This window comes from Micromys minutus (assembly GCF_963924665.1).
Source record: "Micromys minutus genome assembly, chromosome: 27".
Taxonomy (NCBI): Eukaryota; Metazoa; Chordata; class Mammalia; order Rodentia; family Muridae; genus Micromys; species Micromys minutus.
This window is the reverse complement of record NC_137962.1, coordinates 24,653,660-24,664,426: the sequence shown is the minus strand read 5'-3', so window position 1 is coordinate 24,664,426 and position 10,767 is coordinate 24,653,660. Positions and strand designations below refer to the sequence as shown.

The window sequence follows — 10,767 nt, the reverse complement described above, 5'->3', positions numbered from 1 at the left end:
CATCAACAGTGGGAAGGGCTCTCCTATATCAGCCTTCAATCAAGAAAACATCCCAGGCTCTCCTATATCAGCTGTCAATCAAGAAAACATCCCAGGCTCTCCTATATCAGCTGTCAATCAAGAAAACATCCCAGGCTCTCCTATATCAGCCGTCAATCAAGAAACGATCCCACAAGCTTGCCTCCGTGTCAGTCTGGTGGAAGCATTTTCTCAGTTCCAAGTGACTGGAGCACAGCTCATGTCAAGTTGACAGAACACTAGCCAACACGTGTTACATGAAATAATCACATGGTATCTGTCCTTGAGACTATTCATGACAGATTACATCTACTACTTTATGCATGCTAAACTATCCCTGCATTTCTGGAATGAAGCCAACTTGGTCTTGGCAGATAAATTTTTAGTTTGTTTCCTTTTATCGAAAAATAGATTTCTTGTCACATAATGTGTTCTGATCACAATTTCCTCTCCCTCTACTCCTTCCAACCTCCCCTTCCATCTAGATCCACTCCCATTCTCTTTCTCATTAGAAAACAAACAGGCTTCTATGGTATATTAATAAAAACAAAATAGAACAAAAACTAACACATTGGAATTGAACCAAAAGGAAAAAGAAAAAATAACTAAAAGGAAAGAATCCAAGAAAAGGCATAAGAAACATACACATTCATTTGCACATTCACAAATTCCTTAAAACACTAAACTGGGAGCCATAATATATGCATGGAAGAGTTTGTCTCCTCTTCCATGGGATTCCCTGAGCTTTGACGGGAGGGATTTAATGGTGACACCCCATTAAGGCCTCTCACTCTCTGCATAATGTCTTTTTCTTTGTTCCCATTTGCTGTAGGAGGAAGCTTCTTTGATGATGGTTGAACAAGACACTGACTCATCTAGGAGTGTGGCAGAGAGTTCTTAGGGGTCATTTTATTGCTACATTTTTTTTTTGTTTTGTTTTCATTTTCTTTTGTTTTGTTGTTTTTGTTTGTCTTAGATCAATAGTATTTGGTTTTATCCTTAGTCCCGGGGCTGTCTAGTCTCAGGTTCCTGGCCACCCAGAAGTGTTGGGTATGGGTTCCATCCCATGGAGTAGACCTTAAGTCAACAGATGTTGCTTGGTTACTGCTACAACATTTGTACCACCATTGTATTACTGCATTTTGCATGCAGGGCACCACTGTAAACCAAAGAGTTTGTGACTGGGTTGGTGTTTACATTTCTCATAACATGCAGAGTACCTTCCTCTACCAATGACACTAACAAGCACATCGGATTTAAATGCCCTATGTAGGCAGCAGCTTGACTTCTCCATATTCAATAGGTTGTGTAGGTGTTATCTTCAGCAATGGGGCCTTGCCACTAGTTTGTAGAGAGCAGCCTACAGTCTTGGCAACAGCGTGGATTGCTTGGGAATGCCTGTGGGGCCCCTTGGCCAACAACTTGATTGGATGTAACCCAATGCCAGTACTGGACACTTCATTTGGTGACAAGAGATGGTCAGTTGAGGCTCTGTCTCCCTTATAATGTAGCAATTCGTTTAGATCACACTTTTTGAAGCCTAGTATTTTTTTTTTTTTAGTTCTTTATGTATTTTTGAATATTAGCCTTCTATCAGATGTAGTAGAGTTGTTTAAAAAGAAAAAAAAATTTCCCATTCTCTAGATTGTTGCTTTGTCCAAATGATGGAGTCCTCAGCCATACAGAAGCAAGTTAGTTTCACGAGTCCCTATTTATTGATTGTTGAGCTTTATGCTTGTGCTAACAGTGTTCTGTTCAGAAAGTTTTTCCCTATAGCAGTGAGCTTGAGGCTGTTCTCCACGTCCTCTTGTATAAGCATTAGTGTATGTGATTGCATGTCTTTGATCTATTTGGAATTGTGTGGATTGGTGTTATGGTGATACATGATTGGAGAGTGGAGAGGTTGGCGGCACAAAAGGTAGGCAAACAGAAGAGGGAGCAGAAAGAGAGGGGAGAAATCAAGATGGAGCTTGAGAAGGATGAGCTGGATCCAGGTGGAGTTAACTGGTATTAGGTAAATATGAATATTTTAAGGGACTCTATAGGTCTTTTGTCTCATATAGAAGGGAAGTTTGTATCTTTGTCCATTAGATATAATAATATTGTGTAGAGGGTTTGTGGATTGAGAATTTAATATATAATAAAATCCTGCCATAAAAAGCTACTGAGATTTAAAGTCATGTTTGTGCCGGGCGGTGGAGGAAAGAAACACACTGGGGCAGTCATCTACACCCGGGACAGAAGCAGCAGGGCAGGTGCTTTCTCGCTTATCCTCAGGAACTCTTAATAAAAACGTAAATAACTGTTAAGACACCCACAGTCTTCACAAATTCAACATATTAAATTTTCCATCCTTTTATTAAAATGGTCAATTTCTCCCAAAATCCAAAGTCTTTTAAAATCCAAGGCCTCTCAACTGTGGACTCCAGTAAAGCAAAAAAATGAACCAAAGACCTTTTACTTCAAGAGGAAAAAGAATCAGGAGACACAGTTGCAATCAAATAAAAATCAAACTCCAACTGTCCATTGTCTGGGATCCATTCATGATCTGGATTTTTCCAAAGAACTGGGGTCACTTCTCCAGTTCTGCCCTCCAGAACACATACACACAGATTGTCTTGTAAGGTCTGACTGGTCCCACTCCACTGCTGCTGCTGTTCCTGGTGATCATCTCACAGCAGAGGCATCTCGAAATGCTGTAACTGGGCTGCACTTTCTTTAACAGCCTCTCATAGGCTCTCCTCATGGTGCTAAGCCTCAGCTTCTCTGCTTGACCCCTTCAATCCTGGGCCTTCAACTGTCCTTGAGGCAGCACCTTTACCCATAGCATTCTCTGGCCTCTCAGAGTTCCAGACCTCAGCTTCTCTCCATGACCCCTTTGTGCTTTTAAAACCAGTACCGTCTGGATGATTCTTACACAGTACCAAGTCTGGCTGCCAGGATGAGGTACAACCTTGGCTGACTCTAGAACACAGCTTTCCTATGATCACATAAAACATTTCCCAGATGGTATCAACTCAGTGATGCTGGTCTCTTCTTAATCACTGCTAATTTCTTAGTCCCCGTTGACCAGTATCCATTGTCCCACTTATCCAAAGGTTTCATTTCAGTGAGGCTGGCCTCTTGTTAATTGTGGCTGACTCTTCAGGTCTAGCTGACCAGGATGACAGAATCTGAATTTAAAATTGCAAATAGCCCTGACAGAGCCTTTAAATTTCCCTTTTAAACTTCAAAATCTAGGCATCCGTCTGTCCTGTATACTGCTCTCTGGATGGCCTTTCCTTCAGTCTCTGCTCCACACTTTGTCTCTGTATTTCCTTTTGTGAATATTTTTGTTGAGAGCAGTTTGTGCCGCACCCAAACATGGCGCCGGCTTCCCGCCCATGACTCAGCAAACAGAGCCCAAGAGACATAGTGCACATGTGCCACAGACGTCACAGCCCGCTCTCGGGGCATGCTAATGAGTTACTGGAGGGCGCACCAATCAGGTAGCGACACGAGTCTCCTGGGCATATATAAGCAGTGCATTTTCCTTCCACGTGGTCCCCTGCTCAGAGTGTTGTACAATAAAGGTTGTTCACAGAAGAATCCTGTTATTGCACGCCTTTTCCTGCCGGCGGGAAGTGGGGCGCGTGACATATTTTTGTTCCCCCTTCTAAAAAGGACAGAAGCATCTACAATTTGGCCTTCCTTTTTCTTGAGCTTCATGTGGTCTGTGAATTGTATCTTGGGTATTCTGAGCTTTTGGGCTAATATCCACTTATCAGTGAGTACATACCATGTATATTCTTTTGTGACTCAGTTACCTCACTCAGGATAATATTTTCTAGTTCCATTCATTTACCTGCAAAATTTACGATGCCCTTGTTTTTAATAGCTGAACAGTATTCCATTGTGTAAATGAACCACATTTCCTGTGTCCATTCTTCGGTTGGGGGGCATCTGGGTTATTTTCAATTTCTGGCTATTACAAATAAAGCTGCTATGAACATAGTGGAGCAACTGTCCAATTGTATGGTGGAGACCTTTTTGGGTATATGCCCAGGAGCAGTATATGCCCAGGAGTCTTCAGGTAAAACTATTTTCAATTTTCTGAGATCTTTCAAATTTCCAAAGAAATTGTACAAGTTTACAATCCTATCAGCAATGGAGAAGTGTTCCCCTTTCTCTACAGCTTTGCCAGCATGTGCTGTCTACAAGTTGATCAATGGAATAGAATTAAAGACCCAGAAACAAACCCACAAACAAGTGGATACTTAATTTTCCGCAAAGAAGCCAAAACCATACAGAGGATAAAAGAAAGCATTTTCAACAAACAGTGCTGGTCTAACTGGATGTCTGCATGTAGAAGAATGCAAATGGATCCATATTTATCACGCTGCACAAAACTCAAGTCCAAGTAAATCTAAGATCTCAACATAAAACCAGATATAATCAATCTAACAGAAGAGAAAGTGGGAAATTGCTTTGAACATAATGGTACAGGAGACAGTTTCCTGAACATAACACCAATGTCTCAGCCTCTAAGATCAACAATTGATAAACGTAACCTCATAAAACTAAAAAGCTTTTGTAAGGCAAAGGATACCATCAACAGGACAGAACAGCAACCTACAGATTGGAAAAAGATCTTCACTAACTCTACATCCGACAGAGGGCTAATATCCAAAATATATAAAGAACTTCAACAAGTCATATAACTCAATTAAAAAATGTGGTACAGAGCTAAACAAAGAATTCTCAGCAGAGAAATCTCAAATGGCTGGGAATCACTTTAAAAAATGCTCAGCATCTCCTTAGCCATGGGGAAATGCATATCAAAATGACTCTGAGATTCTAATTTAAACCAATCAGAACAGCCAAGATCAAAAACTCAAGGAATAGCGCATGCTAGCTAGGGTGTGGAGAAAGGGGTTCTTGCTTTTTTAAATATCTCCTTAGCCACTAAATCCTATGACCATTTAGCAGTTGCTTAAAAAAGATAGTATGGCTCTTTTTCGTGACACCTCCTAGGCGGTTGGCTGTGTCAAGACGAAGCTCAGTATCTCCTTCCCTGCCCCTGGCTGTCAGAAGCTCATTGAAGTGGATGACGAACACAAGCTTTGTACGTTCTATGAGAAGCACATGGCCACAGAAGTAGCTGCTGACACTCTTGGTGAAGAGTGGAAGGGTTATGTGGTCCGGATCAGCGGTGGGAACGACAAACAAGGTTTTCCCATGAAGAAAGGTGTTCTGACCCATGGCAGAGTGCGCTTGCTGTTGAGTAAGGGGCATTCCTGTTATAGACCCAGAAGAACTGGAGAAGGGAAATGCAAGTCCCTTTGTGGATGCATTGTGGATGCCAATCTGAGTGTTCTCAACTTGGTTATTGTAAAAAAAGGAGAGAAGGATATTCCAGGACTGACAGATACTATTGTGCCTCGTCGGCTGGGACCTAAAAGAGCTGGTAGATTCCGAAAGCTTTTTAATCTCTCCAAGGAAGATGATGTCCATCAATACGTTGTCAGGAAGCCCTTAAGCAAAGAAGGTAAGAAGCCCAGGACCAAAGCACCCAAGATTCAGTGTTTTCTTACTCCACGTGTCCTGCAACACAAGCGCCGATGCATCACTCTGAAGAAGCAACGCACTAAGAAAAACAAGGAGGAGGCTGCTGAAAACGCTAATCTTTTGGCTAAGAGAATGAAGGAAACCAAAGAAAAGCGCCAGGAACAGATCACCAAGAGACATAGGCTGCCCTCGCTGAGAGCTTCTACTACTAAATCTGAGTCCAGTCAAAAATAAGTCTTTAAGAGGAACAAATAAATAGACCTTGAATCTCTAAAAAAAAAAAAAAAAGCATGGGTCTTTAGAGATCTTAGCCATCCATCATTTGTACCCTCTGGGTCAGCCATGGTGACACCTTTGGGAGTTTCACAGTTGAGTAAGAAACAGATGGTGCAAGAAGAAATAAGTATACCTTTTATAATGTATCATACCCTATGCCTGTAAATGTACAAACAGCAGTTAAACTTAGAAGGTGCTTTGAAAAATTTGGAAAAGCCATACCCAGATGACATGAAAATACCATTGTCAGGGGTAGATGACTGTCCTAGTTATAGTTACTATTGCTATGAACAGACACCAGGACTATGTCAACTCTTATAAAGGTGGTGAGAAGCACAGTTGTGTGCAGGCAGATGTGCTGGCAGGCAGAACAGAGTCCTACATCTGGATCTGCAGACAAGAAAAGAATGGGAGTCACTGGGCCTGGCTTCTGAGACCTCCAAGCATACTCCCAATGATGCACTTCCTCCAACAAGGCCACACCTACTCCAACAAGGTTACATTTCCTAGTCTTTTTCAAATAGTTCCACTTCCAAGGAGGTTATGAGGACCATTTTTTTATTCAAACCTCCACAGTTCCTTTCCTGCAAGTTGATGGCAAGGGAAATCCCTGAGGCTCCATATACAATGCAGGCCGTTGCCACTGCCTCTAATTGCAATCCAAACCAAAATGGCGGCTTCCTAGTAGTGGAATCACTGACTGCTTCAGCTGCAAGGAAAAGAAAAATGAGCTGGGACTGAACTGTAAGTCCTGTTTCCGTGATGGGAAGAGACCATGAAATCTGCTGATGTGAAGTTGTTGCCAATAGTCAGTCATGTAGAGTTGTGGAACCTGAACACTGCTATCTTTGGATCCTCCAATGAAAGATAGACACAGTAATTTGCTTATCTTTAAGTGCCTTGGCTACCTCAAAGGCTGGGCTCTCCTAAACCTTCCCCTGCTACACTAGACCCAATTGTGGAAGTAGCCACTGGCCACTTAGCCGAAATTTCACAAGGCTGGTTTGCTTTATCTCCTGCCATTGGCCACTGGCATTTTTACTGATCAATCAAAAAAAATTTTTTTTGGGACAAGGACCTTCAACATCTAGACACGCAGATTCCCAATTGAATTAGAGCATTAGAACCAATCTACAAATGTAATTGTGGCATAATATCAAGGGTACAACCAACCAGCTGGGTTTAAGACTACTTCACTGGAAGGAATCTATATTTGGAGATAGCGGGCAAGTACACTTTTAAAATTATAACGTCTAGGAGAATTTGCACAATATTTCTGGTTACATACTGTTAGCCAGAATATAATCATAGTGTCAAGCCCACCCATAAGAAAGGTTGGTAAATGTAGGGGGGGTTGTTTTTGTTTTGTTTTACCTATATAAAATGTGCCTAACTAAAATTGGTTTTTATTCACTGAAGAAAATATTAGGAGTTACCAGTCTATGTCCTTAAGATCCATGGGTTTAGAAATAAAGAGGACAATCATTGTGCAAAGCTGACATCTGTTAGCCAATCAAAGTTTAAAAGCCTGGGTCGGGGAGGGGAAGAATTAAATTCTGAACCCCTAGCAAAGGATGCAGGTCACTTTCACATGAATTCTTCCTGAGGTCCCCAAACGCTTGAGTTCACCTCTTTTATATATTTGATTGTCTGTTTGTTCTTTCCTGCCATTTGTGTTTGATTTGTTCAGTTTGCCTTCTTGGTCTTTGTCTTTTGTGACAGCATCTCAATCCACATCCCAGGGTGCCCTATAATTTTCACCTGTTCTCTTGACTCTGCTTTCTAAGAGCTGAACTTACAGACATGCACACAGTACCCAGCACATTGACCTCTTCATGAAACTCGATGTATTTTCCCCGACACATGGAATTTGGGCAAACTGGGCTTTTGAGGACCTGTGTGAAGTACCTATGTTTGCTGAATTCCATGGAGACTCCGGGGGATTTTGTACATTGATGTCCAAGAGTTATAAAATGTATTTGGAAAGGAAGATTAATATGTACATTTAATGATTCCTTGTTTCTGGTCCTATTTGCTTAAATTATTTTCATATAATTTCTATATTTCCTAAATGACCTCCCTAAGCTTTAAATTTTAACCCATATTCATGAAATTAATTTTCTAGTGATACTTCTAATATATGCCAGTGTTGATCACTGGGCTTAAATAGAAAATGCCACATCATGTCTTAGAATTTAAATCCATGTTAAACAATACCCTTGGCTCTCCTTTCCCCTGTGGTCTTCTTATCCCTATCCTGGGATTTGAAAAAGTATGTCTTAGTTTAAAAAACAAAAAATCTGTTTTATGCTAGAAACCAAAGTTAAGAAAGTCCAATTTAAAAAAAAAAAAAAAAAATCTTGGAGAAAAAAAAAAAAACTGCGCTTTTTACAAAGCTCGTGTAACAGAAAAATCCAAGTTTGTCTTTAAAGAGAGAAAGAACCAGAGATCAAGCCTGGATGCCATTCTCCTTTCTCTCTCAGGCATGAAGACCCAAAACTCTTTTCTTTACCGTAATGCTCTTCTCAGACAGCAAGATGCCTGAATGTTAAAACATCTATCTGTTACTAATACAGGCCCTTTTGGTGCCTGCCAGGCAGGAGCTGGGCTGTCAGCTTCATCCCATCAAAAAAAAAAAAAAAAAAAAAAAAAAGACTTTCAGTCCCAAGGACTGAGGGCAGGTTCCAATAGTTAAGCCCTTCTTGCTTGAACTGAATTTTAAAGCCAGGCTCCTGCTGTTAGAGGGTGGAGCTCAAAGAGGTTACTTAGCCAGAAATGTTGCAACTCCAAATACAATACTCTTGGCTATAGATGTTTGTTCTTGTTATTTTTTTTTCTTTAAATCTGTGTACTGAATGAAACTCCAAGCAGCGAATAATGTGTAAGGGTAACCAATACAGCATAATAGTTCTTGTATTTTGTGCGTTCTCTTTGTAGTGATTTATTAAGGGAGGCTGAAAGGGACTGATTAAAATGCATAAACAGTGCCGAACAGTAAACAACCATGTCTAAGGATGAAAAAATGGGACCCACATGCTGTGCATGGAAATTGCCCTTAACAACATGGCCTATTGTTGAACAGATAGGAAGCCAAAGGTTGCTTGTAATCAAATTTGAAGTTTCCCATCACTTATAAAAGCAACACTTCCCGGTGCAAACGTTTCAATTTGTTGTCGTTAGAAACTGCTTCCTAACCAGAGAGCCTTCCAGAAACCAGGAGGGTTTTTTTGTTTTGTTTTGTTTTGTTTTGTTTTCACTGTCAGGTGCATAGAGAAATTCAAACCGACAGCACACTAGACTATACAGAGTGAAACCAAGCTTGTCTACTGGAGGGGAAAGAAAATCTACGGAGTTAACTAAGAGCTCAAGATAATTGTTTGCTTTCTATTTCGTCTAACTGGGAGAGAGGAGACATTTGACCGGTTGGCTACAAGTTCAAATCCCTTCTTTTCCGCTATTCAAAATTCAAGCAAAAGTTAACACTTCTGGAAAAGAAGCTGCAGTGAAGCAAGGGACTGGCTTTGTCCAGCCTGAGTCAAGTGCATTAAAAGAAACACTCCAGGAGAAACTGTAATTAGTAATAGGAAATGTCTGGCGGGCAGCGGTACGGACACAGATCCTGGAGGTTAGCATAGAGCAATAATCACTGTTTAAATCTGTGTTTCTGGGGGATGATTGGTTGCTGACTCGGCCGACAAAACTATTAGCTGCTAACGTCCTAAAGTCGTGTGTGTCCTTCCACAGATGGATATAATATAGTCGAGTTCGGACAAAATAAACTAAGAAATTTTGAATAAGTATTAAAATATTAATCCTGGGGCTGGAGAGATGGCTCAGTGGTTAAGAAAGTTTGCCATTCTTCCAGAGGTCCTGAGTTCGACTCTCAGAACCCACTTTTGGATAGCGCACAGCCACTTTTAACTACAGTTTCGGGGAATCTGATGCCCTATCTATGGCTTCCATGTACTCCCACATTCACATGTGCTGTCTCCTCTAACCTGTGCACATACACAGACACGCAAAGACATGTAAATCATTAAAAAGTAATAAGTAAAATAATACTAATCCCTTGAGCATTTTTTTAGTGTTCCAATGTGATTTCTTTTTCATGGAAACAAAAATGAATGTAGAAGTCATTGGCTCCCTCCTCCTAACCAAACTAAAATCCCTCCACAAAGCTTTGCCTGTAGAGTAGTCTGGTCTCTTGGGCTTTGAATGACACCTAACTGGCAGCCTCTCACCGCATCTCTGTGGAGCTGTGATTTTTCTGTGAGACAAGACCTCTCCCCACATTTCTACATTATTGGAGAGTGAGCATTCCACTTAACTGCAAACTGTTCCTTGGGAAGACCTTCCGAGCCTGGTGTGGAGGTACACCCCTGTAATCCCAGCACTTGGGAAACTGAGACAAAAGATCATGGCCAATCTGACCTTTACATCAAAACTCTGTCTCAAAACGAAACAAACAAAAACCAGGGGAGGCTTACAAGTGCCCATCATATCAGAAGGAAACCAGCATTTGATCCACACCAATTTAGATGCCATATGGGTATGTCCTTGGTGTATGCTTTATGATTAATAATGTTATGATCCTTTGATTCTTCTTTTGCTTGACTTTTTATCTCCTCTCTGATCCTTTTATAAAACCATTAGAAAAAAGTCCTAATTTATTAGTAGTTAGGGATGACTGTGGATATTGATCTGTTCTACCCCTCCATATTACACACATAAACATCTATAAAGAAACTCAATTTAAACCAAATGTGGTGGCCGGCTCTCATCTCTAATTCCAACATTCAAGAGGCTGAGTGAGGCAGGAGGATTGAGAATTGAGCTACATGGTGAGACCCTTTCTTAAAAACAAAACCATAAAAACAAAAATAAAATTTCGACTAAAAGTGCGACTAAACACAGTATTATCCCTGC

At 40.8% G+C, this 10,767-nt stretch overlaps 1 protein-coding gene across 1 annotated transcript; it reads left to right on the top strand.

The window, feature by feature from the left end:
• Positions 1 to 1,891: 1,891 nt before the first annotated feature.
• Positions 1,892 to 5,799, top strand: LOC308438355 (small ribosomal subunit protein eS6-like; the record flags this gene model as incomplete). Its single annotated transcript, XM_080939722.1, has 2 exons — positions 1,892 to 1,936; positions 5,032 to 5,799. 2 exons carry the CDS (start codon positions 1,892 to 1,894, stop codon positions 5,797 to 5,799), a joined length of 813 nt encoding a protein of 270 aa, XP_080795848.1.
• Positions 5,800 to 10,767: the final 4,968 nt, after the last annotated feature.